The sequence below is a fragment of the Pristiophorus japonicus genome, chromosome 15 (genome assembly GCF_044704955.1).
Source record: "Pristiophorus japonicus isolate sPriJap1 chromosome 15, sPriJap1.hap1, whole genome shotgun sequence".
In the NCBI taxonomy this organism is placed as follows: Eukaryota; Metazoa; Chordata; class Chondrichthyes; family Pristiophoridae; genus Pristiophorus; species Pristiophorus japonicus.
Window position 1 is genome coordinate 134,294,984 of NC_091991.1, and position 19,760 is coordinate 134,314,743.

Genomic DNA, 19,760 nt, shown 5'->3' on the forward strand with positions numbered 1-19,760 from the left:
TGTACATCCCTGTCTGGCGTAAAAATAAAACTGGGAAGGTGGCTCAACCGTGGCTAACAAGGGAAATTAGGGATAGTGTTAAATCCAAGGAAGAGGCATATAAATTGGCCAGAAAAAGCAGCAAACCTGAGGACTGGGAGAAATTTAGAATTCAGCAGAGGAGGACAGTGGGTTTAATTAGGAGAGGGAAAATAGAGTATGAGAGTAAGCTTGCAGGGAACATAAAAACTGACTGCAAAAGCTTCCATAGATATGTGAAGTGAAGACAAATGTCGATAACTTGCAGTCAGAAACAGATGAATTTATAATGGGGAACAAAGAAATGGCAGACCAATTGAACAAATACTTTGGTTCTGTCTTCACTAAGGAAGACACACATAACCTTCCAGAAAAACTAGGGGACTGAGGGTCTAGCGAGAAGGAGGAACTGAAGGAAATCCTTATTAGTCAGGAAATTGATGGGATTGAAGGCTGATAGTCTGCATCCCAGAGAGCTTAAGGAAGTGGCCCTGGAAATAGTGGCTGCATTGGTGGTCATTTTCCAACATTCTATAGACTCTGGATCAGTTCCTATGGATTGGAGGATAGCTAATGTAACCCCACTTTTTTTTTTTAAAAAGAGGGAGAGAGAAAACACAATTGTAGACCGGTTAGCCTGACATCGGTAGTGGGGAAAATGTTGGAATCAGTTATTAAAGATATAATAGCGCATTTGGAAAGCAGTGACCAGGATCGGTCCAAGTCAGCATGGATTTGTGAAAGGGAAATCATGCTTGACAAATCTTCTAGAATTTTTTTGAGCATGTAACTAGTAGAGTGGATATGGGAGAACCAGTTGGTGGTGTATTTGCACTTTCAAAAGGCTTTTGACAAGGTTCCACACGAGATTAGTGTGCAAAATTAGAGCACATGGTATTGGGGGTAATGTATTAACGTGGATAGAGAACTGGTTGGCAGACAGGAAGCAAAGAGTAGGAATAAACGGGTCATTTTCAGGCAGGCAGTGACTAGTGGGGTACCGCCAAGGTTCAGTGCTGGGACCCCAGCTAGTTACAATATACAATGATTTAGACGAGGAATTGAATGTAATATATCCAAGTTTGCAGATGACACTAAGCTGAGTGGCAGTGTGAGCTGTGAGGAGGATGCCAAGAGGCTGCAGGGTGACTTGGACAGGTTAGAAGAGTGGGCAAATGCAGTATAATGTAGATAAATGAGGTTATCCACTTTGGTGGCCAAAAGCAGGAAGGCAGAATATTATCTGAATGGTGACAAGATTCAGAAAAGGGGAGGTGCAACGAGACCTGGGTGTCATGGTATATCAGTCATTGAAAGTTGGCATGCAGGTACAGCAGGCGTTGAAGGCAAATGGCATGTTGGCCTTCATAGCAAGAGGATTTGAGTATAGGAGCAGGGAGGTCTTACTACAGTTGTACAGGGCCTTGGTGAAGTCACACCTTGAATATTGTGTACAGTTTTGGTCTCTTAATCTGAGGAAGGACATTCATACTATTGAGGGAGTGCAATGAAGGTTCACCAGACTGATTCCCGGGATGGCAGGACTGACATATGAAGAAAGACTGGATCGACTAAGCTTATATTCACTAGAATTTAGAAGAATGAGAGGGGATCTCATAGAAACATAAAATTCTGACTGGACAGGTTAGATGCAGGAAGAATGTTCCCGATGTTGGGGAAGTCCGGAACCAGGGGTCACAGTCTAAGGATAAGGTTAAGTCATTTCGGACCGAGATGAGGAGAAACTTCTTCACTAAGAATTGTAAACCTGTGGAATTTTCTACCACAAAGTTGTTGAGGCCAATTCATTAGATATATTCAAAAGGGAGTTAGATGTGCCCCTTGCGGCTAAAGGGATCAAGGGGTATGGAGAGAAAAGCGGGAATGGGGTACTGAAGTTGCATGATCAGCCATGATATTGAATAGTGGTGCAGGCTCCAAGGGCCGAAATGGCCTCCTACTGCACCTATTTTCTATGTTAACCTTATCAAATTTTTTAAAGGCTAGTCAGTCTGCTGTGCATTGCACACAGGAAGTCAAAACCAAAAGTAGTCTTTTAGGTAAAACTGGATTAGAGCATGGAGCTAGCTGGAAGAAGGTGAACAGACGTAATTCATTCCCCATCTTAGTCATGCATTTTATCTTTGTTTCCAATATAAATTTCCATGCCCCACGTTTATAACAGAAACTGGCTATGCAAACTTGTTTCATTGTAATTGCACCCCTCTGCCAGTGGTGGCACTGCAATATCCCATGATGAGTGCAATTGCAACATGGCAAGTTTTCATTATAAATGCGGACATAGTAATTTATAATGGAAGATAAGTATAGTTAGCTGACAGAATTGAATCGGAAATAAACTAATTGGATATTATGGGGATATTTCAGGAAAGTGGAGTTGAAGATCAGCCATGATCTTATTGAATGATGGAGCAGACTTGAGGGGCCAAATGGCCTATTCCTGCCCCAATTCTTATGCTAATGGATGTTTACTTTTTTTTTTTAAAACACACTGGTAGCATGTGGCATAACCACAATGAAACAAACATAAGAAATAGGAGCAGGAGTAGGCCATTGGCCCCTCGAGCCAGCTCTGCCATTTAATAAGATCATGGCTGATCTGATTATGGACTCTGCTCCACTTCCCTGCCCACTCATAACCCTTCATTCCCTTAGTGCTCAAAAATCTGTCTATCCCCGCCTTAAATATATTCAATGACCCAGCCTCCACAGCTTACTGGGGCAGAGAATTCCCCTGATTAACCAACCTCTGAGAGAAGAAATTCCTCCTCGTCTCAGTTTTAAATGGGCGGCCCCTTATTCTAAGACTAGGTCCCCTAGTTTTAGTTTCCCCTTTGAGTGGAAATATCCTCTCTGCAGCCACCTTGTCGAGCCCCCTCCTTAGCTCTTATGTTTTGATAAGATCATCCCTCATTCTTAACTCCAATGTGTATAGGCCCAACCTACTCGACCTATCTTCATAAGTCAACCCCCCTCATCTCTGGAATTAACCTAGTGAAACTTCTCTGAACAGCCTCCAATGCAAGTGTATGCTTCCTTAAATACGGAGACCAAAACTGTACGCAGTACTCCAGGTGTGGCCTCACCAATACCCTGTGCAGTTGTTGCAGGAGTTCTCTGCTTTTATACTCCATCTCCTTGCAATAAAGGTCAACATTCCATTTGCATTCCTGATCACTTGCTGTACCTGCATACTAACTGTGTTTCATGCACAAGGGCCCCCAGGTGTCTCTGTACTGCAGCACTTTGCAATTTTTCTCCATTTAAATTATAATTTGCTTTTCTATTTTGTTCTGCCAAAGTGGATAACCTCACATATTTTCCCACATTATACTCTACATCTGTCAAATTCTTGCCCACTCACTTAGCCTGTCTATATCCCTGTGGAGATTTTGTGTCTTCACAATTTGTTTTCCCACCCATCTTTGTATCATCAGCAAACTTGACTACATTACATTCAGTCCCTTCATCCAAGTCATGTAATATTGATTTTAAATAGTTGAGGACTCAGCACCGATCCCTGCGGTACCCCACTAGTTACTGTTTGCCAACAGGAAAATGACCCATTTATCCCGACACCCTGTTTTCTGTAAGTTCGCCAATCCCCTCTCCATGCTAATATATTACACCACCAACCCCGTGAACTTTTATCTTGTACAGTAACCTTTTATGTGGCACCTTATCGGATGCCTTCTGGAAATCCAAATACACAACATCCGCTGGCTCCCCCTATCCACCCTGCTCGTTACATCCTCATAGAACTCTAGCAAATTTGTCAAACATGATTTCCCTTTCATAAAACCATGCTGACTCTGAATTACGCTTTTCCAAATGTCCCACTACTGTTTCTTTAATAACGGACTCCAGCATTTTCTCAACAACAGATGTTAGGCTAACTGGTCTACAGTTTCCTGCTTTCTGTCTGCCTCCTTTTTTTAAATAGGGGCATTACAGTTGCGGTTTTCCAATCCGCTGGGACCGCCTCAGAATCCAGGGAATTTTGGTGGATTACAACCAATGCATCCATTATCTCTGCAGCCACTTCTTTTAAGACCGAAGATTGAAAGCCATCAGGTCCAGCGTACTTGTCCGCCTTTAGTCCCATTATTTTACCGAGTACTACTTGGTGATTGTATTTAGTTCCTCCCTCCCTCCCTCCCTCCATATAGCCCCTTGATTATCCACTATTGGGATGTTTTTAGTGTCTTCTACCGTGAAGACCGATACAAAATATTTGTTCAAAGTCTCTGCCATTTCCCTGTTCTCTGTTATTAATTCCTCAGTCTCATCCTCTAGGGGACCAACATTTACTTTAGCCACTCTTTCTTTTTATGTACCTGTAGAAACTCTTCCTATCTGTTTTTATATTTCATGCTAGTTTACTTTCATTATCTATCTTCCCTCTTTTTTAAAAAAAAATGTTTTTTTTTAAGTCGTTCTTTGCTGGCTTTTAAAAGTTTCCCAATCCTCTAGCCTCCCACTAGTCTCGGCCACACTGTGTACCCTTGTTTTCAATTTGATACCATCCCTTATTTCCTTAGTTAGCCACGGATGGTTATCCCTTCTCAGTCTTTCCTTATTGGGATATATTTTTGCGAGTTATGAAATATCTCCTTTTAAATGTCTGCCACTGCTCATCAACCATCCCATACTTCAATCTATTTTCCAAGTCTACTTTAGCCAACTCTGCCTTCATACCTTTGTAGTCTCCTTTATTTAAGCTTAGGACACTGGTTTGAAATCCAACTTTATCATCTTCCAACTGAATTTGAAATTCAACTATGCTATGGTCACTTATTCCTAGAGGATCTTTACAAGGAGATCATTTATTAATCCTGTCTCATTACACAGCACCAGATCTAAGATAGCCTGCTCCCTGGTTGGTTCCGCAACATACTGTTCCGGGAAACTATCCCGGATACACTCTTATGAACTCTTCCTCAAGGCTACCCAGGCCAGTTTGCTTTGTCCAATCAATATGAAGGTTAAAATCACCCATGATTATTGCCGTTCCTTTTTTTTTTTACACGCCTCCATTATTTCTTGATTTATACTCCGTCCAACAGTGTAGCTACTATTAGGGGGCCTATAGACAACGCCCACCAGTGACTTTTTCCCCCTTATTATTCCTTATCTCCACTCAAACTGATTCAACATCTTGATCTTCTGAGCCAATATAGTTTCTCACCAATGCATTGATCTCATCCTGTTAGTGCTACCTGACCTCATTTTCCTTTCTGTTTGTCCTTCCAAATTGTCAAATACTGCTGAATATTTAGTTCCCAGTCCTGGCCACCTTGCAACCACATCTCTAAAATGGCTATCAGATCATACCCATCTATTTTGTTACGAATGTTGCGTGCATTCAGATAAAGAGCTTTTAAATTTTTTTCCCCATTTTTTTTTTTTCCTACTTTGACCCCACTTTCTGATTCACGTTAATGTTTATACATTCTGTCCCTTCCTGGCACGCTCTGGTTTTCATTTCCCCCAGTGCTACCCTGCTCGATTGCCGTCTACTTATTCTTTGACTTTTAACATTTTCGCTCACTTACATTCAGGTCTGGTTTTTGAGAGGTAAAGTGGAGAAAAGAACAGTGATGCTTGTCCACCTTGGAACAAATTTTATCTCTTGTGAATAATTATGGTTATCACCTTCCCAGTAAAAGCTACTGCATTTGGCACACCAACGTTGGATTACTATAACAAATATTGCCTTGTTCCTGACTTCCAGCATATTATATTTAAAGTGTGAAACCTTTTATAGTACAATTAAGTCATTATAATTTGTTTCCTTATCTTGTCATTACAAAGCAGCAATCATCAAAGCAAACTGAATGTTCAATTATGTTTCAAAATCAGGCTTTAAGACCATCATGCTGAAGCTGTACCGCACCTTTTTTAAAAAAGTTGTATAATATTTTAACACACTTCTCCAGTTTATTCCCTCCTTGAAGAGGAAAAATTCTATATAAAATGTCAAACATCTTGCATAGAAATTAATATATTTGCATGTTGACCAAGTATGGATTAGTAAAATGCTGCTACTAGTTTCATAATGAAAATGATTGAGCTGATTCTGGTAAAGCCTAGAATATATAGCCCAAGTATTGAAATATTACTGTGGAGAAGTTCATCAAAACGAGTAATGATTTGATTACAGTACTATTTCCTGCTAATTAACCTAAAGTGCTAAATCAGTGTTCACCTGTATTCTATTGTATAGATCCCTGGTTGCTACGCTGTAAGAGTCCTGTAGGAAATCCTCAGCTTATTCAATTTAGTAGAGAAGTAATCGACCTTCTGAAGAACCAGACTCACTGCTTCATATCTCAGCACAAATTTATACCAACCTACCATCACCATTTTGGGAAGCAGTGCAGAGTTTCAGACTATGGCTATTCGAAACTAATGGAGCTGCTGGAAGCAGTGCCTCATGTTCTGCAGGTGAGATTTGTGGAAAGAAAATAAGTTTTATCCATGAACAACAGTACTAGGCTTTTACTACCGGTCGGTACAGTTTTGTAAAATGCCTACTAGATTATTAATGTTTTAATGAATGCAATGATTTGTCTTTAACCATTAAAAATGTACATTACTCCTCAACAGAAATGCATTCCCAATTCTCAATGGCAAAGAACTTGAGTCTTAAGATGTACAGGCAAAGTTGCATTTTGTAATTTGTGCTTTTAAATCTTAATTTGGGGAAGGTGGAAAAAAATTACAAATATCCAAAATTACATTTTGGACAAATATTTGACCGCTTTTATGTTTGGAAGGGAGTCTAACTGGTTTATGCCGATCATTGGGATGATGGTGAACTTGGATTAAGTTTGGCTGCACATCCTGTTCACATTACCCTTACTTCCTGTGTCACCGTCTTAGGATGTGGATGGTGCTGGTAAGGCCTTATTTATTGTCGATCTCTGCCTACCCTGAAGAGGCGGTGGTTGGCATTTTCCTTGGAACTATTGCAGTCTTTGTCGTGATGGAGCTCTTGTCTTGTTCTGGCGCCCTGACAACTTCATTCCTACAGGCTGTATCAGCTTTTCACGACCTTTATTTCTGCTATCCTTGGTGTCTTAGTGACCTTTTTCTGCTCTGCCTGCCCTTGTGCTTTTCCCTGTACTTTCTTTTCACTGACCTTTGCACAACCCTGTTCCTGCCTGCCACAGGACACGCTCTTTATTTTCCTGGCCGTGACAGCCATTAAATTTTTTTTTCTGTCCCATCCTCCACCTCCAGACCTTCCTTCCTGTTGGCATCCTTTTACAGCCTGACCCATCCTAGGACATAGTTATTAAGCTGATTCTGGTAACACCTAGAATTTATAGTTAAGATATTCAAATTCAAAACCGGGTGAAGTTAATTCGGGGAGGGGAACGAGAGAAGTCCGTACCAGAGAACCAAATTGTTCCAAAAACTGACTAGGGAGATGTGGGACACAGTCACCAACTAGGACACACAGGCCAGGATATGTAACTTGATCAAAAGACACACACAAATCCACACAAAACATCAGATAGAGAGAGTTAGTGAAAATAATGCAGACAAAGATCAATTATATAAAAAAAAGAAAATGCAACAGAATATCTCTGATATGCAAAAATGGAAACATAGAAACATAGAAAATAGGTGCAGGAGTAGGCCATTCGGCCCTTCTAGCCTGCACCGCCATTCAATGAGTTCATGGCTGAACATTCAACTTCAGTACCCCATTCCTGCTTTCTCGCCATACCCCTTGATCCCCCTAGTAGTAAGGACCTCATCTAACTCCTTTTTGAATATATTTAGTGAATTGGCCTCAACAACCTTCTGTGGTAGAGAATTCCACAGGTTCACCACTCTCTGGGTGAAGAAGTTCCTCCGCATCTCGGTCCTAAATGGCTTACCCCTTATCCTTAGACTGTGACCTCTGGTTCTGGACTTCCCCAACATTGGGAACATTCTTCCTGCATCTAACCTGTCTAACCCCGTCAGAATTTTAAATGTTTCTATGAGGTCCCCTCTCATTCTTCTGAACTCCAGTGAATACAAGCCCAGTTGATCCAGTCTTTCTTGATGGGTCAGTCCCGCTACCCGGGAATCAGTCTGGTGAACCTTCGCTGCACTCCCTCAATAGCAAGAATGTCCTTCCTCAGGTTAGGAGACCAAAACTGTACACAATACTCCAGGTGTGGCCTCACCAATGCCCTGTACAACTGTAGCAACACCTCCCTGCCCCTGTACTCAAATCCCCTTGCTATGAAGGCCAACATGCCATTTGCTTTCTTAACCGCCTGTTGCACCTGCATGCCAACCTTCAATGACTGATGTACCATGACACCCAGATCTCTTTGCACCTCCCCTTTTCCTAATCTGTCACCATTCAGATAATAGTCTGTCTCTGTTTTTATCACCAAAGTGGATAACCTCACATTTATCCACATTATACTTCATCTGCCCACTCACCTAACCAAGTCGCTCTGCAGCCTCACAGCATCCTCCTCGCAGCTCACACTGCCACCCAACTTCGTGTCATCCGCAAATTTGGAGATACTACATTTAATCCCCTCATCTAAATCATTAATGTACAGTGTAAACAGCTGGGGCCCCAGCACAGAACCTTGCGGTACCCCACTAGTCACTGCCTGCCATTCTGAAACGTACCCATTTACTCCTACTCTTTGCTTCCTGTCTGACAACCAGTTCTCAATCCATGTCAGTACACTACCCCCAATCCCATGTGCTCTAACTTTGCACATCAATCTCTTGTGTGGGACCTTGTCGAACGCCTTCTGAAAGTCCAAATATACCACATCAACTGGTTCTCCCTTATCCACTCTACTGGAAACATCCTCAAAAAATTCCAGAAGATTTGTCAAGCATGATTTCCCTTTCACAAATCCATGCTGACTTGGACCTATCATGTCACCTCTTTCCAAATGCACTGCTATGACATCCTTAATAATTGATTCCATCATTTTACCCACTACCGATGTCAGGCTGACCGGTCTATAATTCCCTGTTTTCTCTCTCCCTCCTTTTTTAAAAAGTGGGGTTACATTGGCTACCCTCCACTCCATAGGAACTGATCCAGAGTCAATGGAATGTTGGAAAATGACTGTCAACGCATCCGCTATTTCCAAGGCCACCTCCTTAAGTACTCTGGGATGCAGTCCATCAGGCCCTGGGGATTTATCGGCCTTCAATCCCATCAATTTCCCCAACACAATTTCCCGGCTAATAAGGATATGACAATGACATGGTCCAAAGATGTCCTTAACAGAGACAAAAATAATCAAAATGCCTTTAAAAGACAGATGGAAGACCTGCTGCAATGACTGCCACAAACAAGAAATGCTCTCTTGGATGGAAATCAAGCAGATCAAGGGACAGATAGACATCTAAGCAGCAGAATGAGGAACTGAGAAATAGACTTTTTAAACAAACAAACTAAGTGTCAGTGCAAAGAATTTGCCACAAGCAATGCAATTGAGGATCTAATAAATGATTTTGAAGACGAGGAAGCCAAGTCTATAATCATATTTAGCTTGGGTAAATTTTCTAATAAAATGATCAACCTAAAGATAATTGTTTTAATAGGGTTTTAATCTTTATGGTTTAACTTTCACTGGTACTGCGCCGGCCAACCTGTTTTTAAAACTGCCTTGCGTGTTAAGCAGCTGTTAGCCGACTTAAACAGCGTTAAAATAATACTGCAATGAGTTTTGTACAAACACATTAACCAATATACTACCAGATGAAATAAATCTCACCATTGCAGTTTCTATAAAATGTTTTTATATTGCAAGGTGAGGACACATAATTGGATTGTTTATATTTTGAAAATGTGTTTTGAAGAAAATACTTGTGATTTGAAGATTCCAAGGCCATACCACATAATCTGAGAGAACATTTCAAGCTCCTTTCCGTTTAATCATTAGACCCCTTTTGGGAACTGCATAAATAAAATATATTGTGAAAACCCATATGATGTGACGTATATTCCTGGAATAGTACCGACCATAACTTGTCAACGAAAAAGTCACGTTTTCTGGTCTGTCCACTTCACTGCAATCTCTCTCCATCATTTCTCCTTATGATTTATTATAGATCCTTGGCTTGGGCACGAAACGCCTACTTGTGTTAACTCATCGAGCTCAAGTAAAGCGCTTTACCCAAGATCTACTTAAACTTCTTAAATCTCAGGCCAGCAAACAGGTGGTCTTAAGAGAATTTGGACAAGCATACCATTGGTAAGTGTGATCTTAAAATACCACAATTTAGTTTAGTCATTTAGGCATTGGTTATTTTACTGTGGTAATTTCTTTTTTGGCACCTAGTGTCAGCATCAAGTAGCCTCTGTCATCCCCAGCCTGACCAGATAATCATCTACTGCACAATAATGAATTAATTCTTCTCCGCCATTCTGCTTCCCTCTGAGGGAGTGTGCCAAGTCTAGGCAGTTCAGGTCCACAACAAATTATTTTTTTAATTGTAAAATGTGTCATTGATTAGCAATGATAGCTAAAATGTCAGTCCCTCTCATAATATACTGTAAATTTTCTCCTGATGTTGGTGCACCAGCATCCTCCTGTACTATGTTCAATTGACAGTTTTCCATAGACAGTGAGCCTAGACTTTGTTGGATGGGATATTTAGAGGGAGAGCATGACAGTTCTGAACCTATAGAAGAGACTATCTGGACTTATCAAGCCTGCCCCACCCAGTTGTGATGCCAGAAGCACCATTATTAGGTCTGAGGTGCACGTGTGGAGCACTTGTTTGGTATTTGAGAGAAACCAGTAGATCAATTGAGAATTCCACACCACTTGTATATTGTACAGGTACAGGGCCCAGAAGAGCCGAGGGCCCAGGAGCAGCATGGGCCAGCCCACACTGCGATATGTGTGCGCACTAGGTCATGCAGCAGAGCAGGTTCCCATTGTCCTGGTTAACCCTTGACACTGGATAAAGACCTCGCTCTGTCAAGCCCATGGGGTGGCTGATGTGCAACGGTCACCACACATTAAAAAAAAAATCCAGGCACAGGCATCTTCCACCCCTTCAATTGGAGTTCAGAACTGAAACATCGGGTCCTTCATTGAAACCTCTGTGAACTCATGTGGAAGCAAGTCATCCTCGTTTGAGGGACCACCTATGATGATGATGTATATTGTATGATTCTTCAAATATTATAAATATTACAAAACTATTACATTTGATTTTCTCCACGTTTTGATTCTTTTAGGTGTTTTTCGAAGGACTGGGATGTTACGGACTATGGTGTGTGTGAACTTGCTGACCTGCTTTCAGAAATACCAGATACTACCATCTGTGTTTCACGACAAGATGAAGATACTGTGATTTCTATCCCAAAGCGAGGTGAATTAAACAAAAACTGATCTATGTTGCTGTAAACATTATGCTTGGCTTTATAATTTAGAGCGGTTTGAATTTAAATACGATTGAGTTCCTATTTTAAAAAAAAATCAGCTGCACCAACAGCTTTGCAATGTATGTAAAATGCATATAGAGGTAAGTCTCTGGTTCCTCCTGCGATTTATTTTCTTACAATGGTTGGGTAAGCCTTGAAGATGGACTTCAAACTGTTTGGTGCATGCTGGGTGGATAGATTAGTGCTAACTTTCCTGAAATGTGAAATAAGGATCAGTGGAAGAGTATTTTGGAGAATAGATGATGCAACATGGTTGTTCTTCCCAACTTAACTGTATCCCTTTGAAAGGCTGTGCTTGGAGGCCGCAGTTGTCTTCAGGGGGAGGTGGTATCCCTGGGCTAGAGAGGCGTGGAAACATGGGTAGGGTGTTCACTCCACCTCTCTGTCAATGTTTTCTGTCTTTTTTTTTAGTTCTTCCCTCATCTCTGCAAATAAAATTGTCGTACTGTACTTGTGCTTCTATACTTCTGGATGCAGGGGAGGCAAGAAAAGGGAGAAAGATGATTTTGAGCTATAATGAAAATTGTTTTGTATGAGGGAAAAGCTAACTCTCCTACATTCCCCCCCGCCCCCTCCCCACAGCTTTTTTTTTTTTAAACACCTGATGAGGTCCCAGTCTGCATAACGTACCTTGTGTATGCTCTCACTTCCTGTTCTGATTTGTATTTGGCCTTGGGATTTATTACCATGCCTAGTTGCTCCTGAACCATGAAGAGTCAACCACATATAGGGCCCAAGTTTCCACACACGCCTAGAACGGCGCAGTCCCGAACATGGACGCCCGTTTTTTGCGCCACAAAGTGCGCCTAAAAAAATCTTCCGTATTCTCCACCTCCCTGCAGGTCCTCTAGCCCTCGGCGCAGCGCAGCACGAGCTGTAGGGGGCGGAGCCAGGTCCCTGCGCTGAAAACAGTGCCGGGACCTCTGCACATGCGCGCTACAGTGGGCGCGCAAGTGCAGTAGCTCCAGGCACCCGAAGCACGCAGCCCCTAGCCCTGGCCGAATGGCCTCACTGGGGCTGCATGAATAAGGCTCCTCCCACGGCCAGCTCCTGCCCCCCCCCCCCCCCCCCGGACTGGACCCGACCCGCACTCCTGCTCCCGCCCCCCCCACCCCGACTCCCGCTCCGCTTCCAACCCGACCCGCGCTCCTGCTCCGCTTCCAACCCGACCCGCACTCCTGCTTCCTTCCCCCCCCCCCCCCCGGACTGGATCCGACCCAACCTGCACTCCTGCTCCTGCTCCCCGCCCCGACTGGACCCGACCCGTGCTCCCGACCGCCCGCTCCCGCGCCGCGCTTCTGCACCCCCCCCTCCCGACTGGACCCGACCCGACCCGCGCTCCTGCCCCCGCCCCCCCCCCCCTCCCCGGACTGGACCCGACTCCTGCCCCCGGACTGGATCCGACCTGACCCTCCCCCTTCCCCGACCTGACCTCCCTTCCCCGACCTGACCTCCCCCCCCCCCCGACCTCCCCGACCCGACGCCACCTACCTGTAAATCTGGTGCTGGGGACGGGCCCTGCCCAAAGTCTCGGGCCGGCCCGTTCAGCCTTTGGTCCCGAAAAGCCTGCCTGAAGCACTTTCACACAGGTAGGAAGATGGTTTATTTAATCTTTTCTTTGCTTATAAATGTTTATTCAGGTTGGATTTATTTGTATAAGTATAAATAAGGATTTATTATAGAATTTAATGACTTCCCTTCCCCCCCCCCCCCCCACCTCGTTCTGGGCGCCTAATTTGTAACCTGCGCCTGATTTTTTTAATGTGTGGAACAGGTTTTTTTCAGTTCTACAAAAATCTTCACTTGCTCCATTCTAAGTTAGTTTGGAGTACGTTTTCACTGTGGAAACTTTGAAATCGGGCGTCAGTGGCCCCTTTTGAAGAAAAAATTCTGTTCCAAAGTGGAACTGTTCTACCTGACTAGAACTGCAGAAAAAAAAATGTGGAGAATTGCGATTTCTAAGATAGTCCGTTCTCCACCAGTTGCTCCTAAAAAAAATCAGGCACAAATCATGTGGAAACTTGGGCCCATAGTGTGGGACTAGAGCCTCATATAGACCAGACCGGGTTAGGGTGGGAGGTTGCATTTTCCGAAGGAAATTTGTGAACTGTTTGTTTGGGTTTTATGACCATCCAGCAACTTTCATGATCATTTTCCAGTGCCCACAAATGATTGGTTCATTTTCAGTTTCACAAAACTTGCCAGAGTGGGATTTGAAATTGCAACCTCTGGATTGCTCGTCCAGTACCATAACCACGAAACTACCATACCCATACATTTAACATTGAAGCTGCTCATATCAAAATTTGGAATGGATATCCTGTATGTAAACAGTTGTCTATAACAATGTAGTTGCAGGCTCAGGCCAGTAGATGATGCTGAGGAGTGTGTTTCTGAAATTCCATTCAATTTTACCATCTTGCATATGTATTTGTGTCTCTGCACGTGGTAAAATATCATGTGTATCATAATAAAAAAATGTAAAATACACTTGCATTCATCAACTGACCATGGATAATGCCAGTTAGTTTACTAATGTTTCTAGAACTGTTCCAGGTTGTATATCTACCATTTATGGTTTCACATTAATATGCTGTTGGATTTAGCATTATTATAGAGTAACTTTTTATGAATGTTTTTGAAAGCTGCAAACCCTGTTCAATTTTTTAAAAAATGTACTGCATTTTAATTTAGAACGTACTCCAGAGGAAATAGAGAGGACAAAGCAGTTTGCAAAAGAGGTAGTGGACTTGTTGCGACATCAGTCTCATTGCCGTATGCCTTTTAGCAAATTTATACCTACATACCACCACCACTTTGGACGCCAGTGCAAACTCACTTACTATGGATTTAACAAACTCATGGAACTGTTTGAATCTATACCTGATGTGTTGCAGGTGAGTATAAGGAAGGGCATGTGAGCCAGCCAACTGACTTCAAGACAGGAATATGGTGATATTCAAACAAAAGTTGAAAAGTTTCTGAAAACTCAAAGCATGTTCTCTCATTGTTATTAAACTAAAATTGAGGCTGCTCCTTTTCAGTCATCCTGGCTTGTCATTTATGTACATCTAGTATTAGAAAATATTAGTCGTCACTATCATTGCAGTATTCCTGAAAAGTTGGTGTGGTGTTGAAATTTAAGCTGAAGATGATACCTAGCAACAACAGGAGACTAAATATAATGCTGTAAACTAATTAGAATTGGTACAAATTTGTCTTGACAAGCCAATAAAATGTACAGGCCCAAAAAATCAACCTTATTGTGACATTCATTCTTGGAAGAGTTGTGTATGTAACTCTTAAACGTTCCACTTTGACTCAATCCCAGCTCTTTGAAGTTTTCTTGAATTTGACATGCATATTCAATATACAGTGTAACGAGGCTACATTTGCTGTGATATTTTCATGTTTTTAAAAATGGTATACAAATCTCTGAATGTATAGTTAGATGTTAATAGATTAGCCCGTATCTTGCTACATTTGGATTTTACTATGTTCAAGAGCCACATGCAGTTGATTTAGATGGGACACAAAACTAAGATTTTATTATTGATACTGTGTTTAAAGCAAGCAGTTTGTTTCATTTGTCCTCATTGTAATACCTATCACTAAGATCACCTATTTCCACCTCTGGAACATTGCCTGACTTCGCCCCTGCCTCAGCTCATTGGCTGCTACAATCCTCATTTCATGCCTTTTGTTACCTCTAAACTTGACTCTTCCAACGCACTCCTGGCCGGCCTCCCATACACTACCTTCCATAATCTTGAAGTCATTCAAAACTCTGCTGCCTGTGTTCTAACTTGCACCAAGTCCATTTCACCCATCACACCTGTGCTCGCTGACCTACATTGGCTCCCAGTTAAGCAATGCCTCTTAAAGAAAATTCTTATCCTTGTTTTCAAGTTCCTCCCTGGCCTTGCCCCCTCCCTATCTCTGTATTCTCTTCCAGCCCCATAACCCTCAGATATTTGCGCTCTTCCAATTCTGCCCTCTTGAGCACCCGACCGTTCAACCGTTGGTGGCTGTGTCAAAGCCCCAAGCTCTGGAATTTACTCCTTAAACCTCCCTGACTCACTGCCTTTCTTTCCTGCTTTAAGACGCTCCTTAAATCCTACCTCTTTGACCAAGCATTTGGTCATCTGGCCTAATCTCCTTATGTGGCCCGAGGTCAAATTTTGTTTGTGCTCCTGTTTAAGCGTCTTGAGACATTTTACTAAGTTAAAGATGCTGTATAAGTAGTTGTGGTACCACCACCACCACCACCTGCTTGACCTGATGCATTTCTGAGTAGCTGACTGTGACATCCTCACCATCTCCAGAGAAAAGAAATTGAATGCGGTGTTGTCTTTTCACACTTGGAGGCTGCAGAGGTCTGCAATTTACTGATGTCACATTAAGCCTTCGTTTGCTCTGCTCCTCAATCAGGTTAAAGAAGCTGAGCGTCTGTCTGTAGACCTTGTTAGGTGGGGATGGCTGCTGCAAGTTCTTCTCCACTGCTGCTCCATTCTCTGCTGCCCACCTGCAGCTCCCTCCAAAGTATGCCTTTGCGCTGTTGATACTCATTCTCCTCTTCAGTCCAATCGAGAGCAGCCACCCATCATGAATGTCTCTCTTAACAACTGTTAAGTCTTCAAATCACGATCTCATACCAAGTACTAGCAGCAAACCATAGCCGACAATGAACTGAGGAAGGACCTGGGGCACTGAAGCTATTTTCACTTTGAGCTTCCTTACCTTTAACTGCCCCAATAAAATGAGATATCTGCTCTTCTCTAATTCTGGCCAGTTGCCGATCTCAATTTTAATAGTTCCACCATTGCTGGCCATGCCTTCAGCTGCCAAGGCCTTGAGCTGTGGAATTCTCTCGACACACACTCCTCCTTTAAGGCTCTTCTTAAAACCTATCTTTTGGTCACCTGCCCTAATATCTCCTGATGTGGCTGAGTGTCAAGTTCTGTTTTATTAGGCTCCTGTGAACTGTGTTGTGATGTTTTAGTAGTAGTATACAAAACATTGGTTTTGCCACTTTAGAGACTAATGTGAGCAGTTGGGTGCCTGAGATTATTCTTTCAGACAGCGCACTGTATTTGTGAATTCTGTGAAATATTTAAAGAACTATGATGCAAATGATAATATTGTCCACAGGTCCTGGAGTGTGGAGAGGAAAAAATCCTTGTTTTAACAGAAAATGAGCAAATTAAAGCACTGACAGCCCAGCTTGTTAAATTGCTTCGGTCACAGAAGGACAATTGTATGATACTATCAGATTTCCTTCCAGAGTATAACAATACTTACGGATATACTCTGCGCCTCCAAGATTATGATGTCAATTCTGTTGCAGAGCTTATGCAGAAACTCTGCCATGTTGCAAAGGTATGTTGTGTTGTATTACTTTGACTTCCCCATTGGGAGTTTAATTTGAGCGTCTTCTAATTAAGTATAACTTTTCTCCCCCAAAAAAGATTGCTAGCACACCAGCAGGTAAGCAGCTCCAGCTGATAAACAGGAAGTCTCTTCGCACTCTAACTGCTCAACTTCTTGTGCTGTTGATGTCTCTGGATGGTATCTCATTCCTCCCAATTGATGAACTTAAAAAACATTTTGATGATTCTTATGGAAATCCTCTTGTCCCATCTGAATATGGTTTCATGTCTTTGGCAGAACTGTTGAAGAGTTTGCCTTACCTGGTTGAGGTATGAATTTTCTAATAACTAGCATTGTTACAAAATTGTTTCTGGTAATGTACGAAAGCTGCTTTTATTCTATGTTCAATCTCCAATTGCTGCATGCTTATCTATTTTCCGAAATTCACTTACTTTATTGCTGTAGCATAACCATGATCTGATGCACACCTTTCTGCTCTTTTTGAGGAGCAGTTGTGTCCTTTCCTGCACTAGAGAAGTTTCTACTTGTTTTGATTTTTGTTGCTTTTAGTTTTCATATCTTTTCAGTTCCGAAGGATACATGGGGAAGGTTTGTTTCTCAAGTCTTAGCAAGTTGTTTTTGTTAATATAAGTATTAGTTACTGAACCATTCAACCAGTTTTTTTTAAATTTGAGGCCTATTTGGGTCTTTAGTCCCACCTTTAAGGCTCCTGGATGCTGAAGTTTATATCCAGGACAATAGGTTCCTCCCAGCACACTGCCTGATTTGTTGCCTTCAATTATCGCCTCATGAATTTATTCCAAACTGTGCTCAAGATATTGATGCAACAAATTGAATTTTTGGAAGGAATCCCTCTTCTCCACAATATATAAACTTAACTCATCCCAGAACAGGAAGGCCCCTGCATTGGGTGATGCATCCCTCAAATCCTCCTCTACAGGACACATGGGAGAGTACTAGTAGTACATGAGTAATAAGACTTCTGTTTCTTTCCAAGGTTATGTTTTAAAGATGCATCACCTCAACCATATTCTTTCAGCTTACACAATGAGAGAACAATAGTGGGGTGGGTGGGGGGGGTCTTGTAACTTCTTCCAGCATTGAACTGTTAGGATGTGCCAGACATTTAATTACATCTTCACTTACACACTGGTCAAAGTTTGTTATGTGATGGTGATGCAGTCAAGTAGGCACCAGACTGGGAAATCCTCGTAGAAGTGCTGTTAATCCCCTGTCCATTGCAATGCCAGGGTTGCTTGCACTATGCCTTGTTTTGAGGAGAATGTTCAAAACCAACCATTTCTTCTTCCAAATGTTTAAATAGCTACATTGCAATTTTACATGGGGTATGCTGTCCTATTGTAATATGTGGTGAAATAAACCATCTTTTACTACAACTCTGTAGAACAATCAATTTCTACTCGTGTTGTAGGGCCTAGGAAATCCTCAGTTGAATTTAAAAAGGAAAATGTATATTTTAACATGGAGTCTGCCTCAAGGATATAACAGCATTTCTTTGGGATTAAACTTCATGGTTTTTGTCACTGTCTCTGCTACTTTGTGGTAGTTTGCGTTTTCCTAATTACATGTTGCAGTGACTTGCATCAGTATTTAGATGGTGGAGAGGAATGCTGCTTATTAAACTTTACCTTTTATGGGTCAATTTGTGACAGGTATTCACTAATGACACAGGAGAAGAATATGTGAAACTTACCAAAGTGTACCAGTTTGCTAAGAATGTGCGAGCCTTGCTGCACACCTACCACTACCAGCAGATTTTTTTGACCGAATTTCCCTCTACTTACCACAAGTACACCGGTGAAGTGCTACAGCCTAAAATATATGGCTATGCAAGCATAGAGGATCTCCTTGTTGCTATACCACAGGTAAAGTGTGCTCATTAAGTATAAGTTTGTCTACTTTTAAACTGCAATACCAAAATGTGTGACTTTTTCTGTAGTACTGTAGTCTTGCTGTTTAACCCGCAGTTATTTCTATAGCTAGCAGTTAGTCTGCTTGGGCCAGCTGGTTATTTCAGTATGCTGATTGTTTAACACACTTGCAATGATTCAATAATGCAACTAGCATGTAATCTAATATGAACCCTAAACCCTCCTCACTGTGAAGTGACTTTGCGCAGTTTTAAACTCAACTTTGCATAGTGATGCGTGACCATTTTTTTGTCCCAGGCGACACGTTTCATCTTAAACTGGAGAACTAAAAGAATTTTGAGCAGATTGCTGTTGCAAATTCTGTCACTTTAATTCTGGGTAAGAATGACCCCATGTGAAATAACAGAAGCACAAGAAGTTTGACTGGCACAAGTTGGATTGTCCCAAGTCACTAAATGTCAGCCAGTATTTGAAGGAAAGCTTTTCAGATAAACTTGTTTTTTTTTTTGGTATGTGTGGGGTTTTAACTTAATTTTTAAAAATATTTTCCATTTTAAACAGGTCATCTGGATAAAAGGACATGGACACAAACGCATAGTTGTTTTAAAAAATGATATGAAAGGTAAAGTTTATTTTAAACTGAGCAAAAGTTTGATTAAGTGCCATTTTCTTGCCGTTTTTGCTAACCAAGCAGTTGTTTAAAGGGACAATTACAGAAATGTTGACTGAAAAGATTTATGCTTGTGCCCCAAACCACCTCATCGGCAAGGAAAACTGCAACAATGACTTGATGATCCAGTAAGATTTGTGTAAACTTTCTGGTTAAAGAGGAAGAAAAAAGCAGAGGGACCATGAGAAACACGAACTCTGATAATCTTCCTTCTCCCTTAGTTTAGGGATGCTGAATTAAATTGTATTATCCATTAAGGCTGAAAATTACTAACCTTGTAGAGACTACGAAAGCAAAATAATTGGCCAAGCAAAACATTTTTTCAATG

The 19,760-nt window shown here is 41.8% G+C and overlaps 1 protein-coding gene across 4 annotated transcripts in view; it reads left to right on the forward strand.

Annotated features, from left to right (window-relative positions):
- Nucleotides 1–19,760, forward strand: part of LOC139281051 (meiosis regulator and mRNA stability factor 1) — a 64,458-nt gene that overhangs the window by 37,012 nt on the left and 7,686 nt on the right. For 3 of the 4 annotated variants that reach the window (XM_070900945.1, XM_070900946.1, XM_070900947.1), the window contains exons 17-24: nt 6,266–6,486; nt 10,135–10,277; nt 11,273–11,406; nt 14,174–14,376; nt 16,631–16,858; nt 16,948–17,178; nt 18,544–18,756; nt 19,324–19,384. In XM_070900945.1, coding sequence (XP_070757046.1) covers nt 6,266–6,486; nt 10,135–10,277; nt 11,273–11,406; nt 14,174–14,376; nt 16,631–16,858; nt 16,948–17,178; nt 18,544–18,756; nt 19,324–19,384 — 1,434 coding nt within the window. The remainder of the gene's footprint in view (nt 1–6,265; nt 6,487–10,134; nt 10,278–11,272; nt 11,407–14,173; nt 14,377–16,630; nt 16,859–16,947; nt 17,179–18,543; nt 18,757–19,323; nt 19,385–19,760) is intronic. The other variant, XM_070900948.1, reaches the window with a different exon arrangement.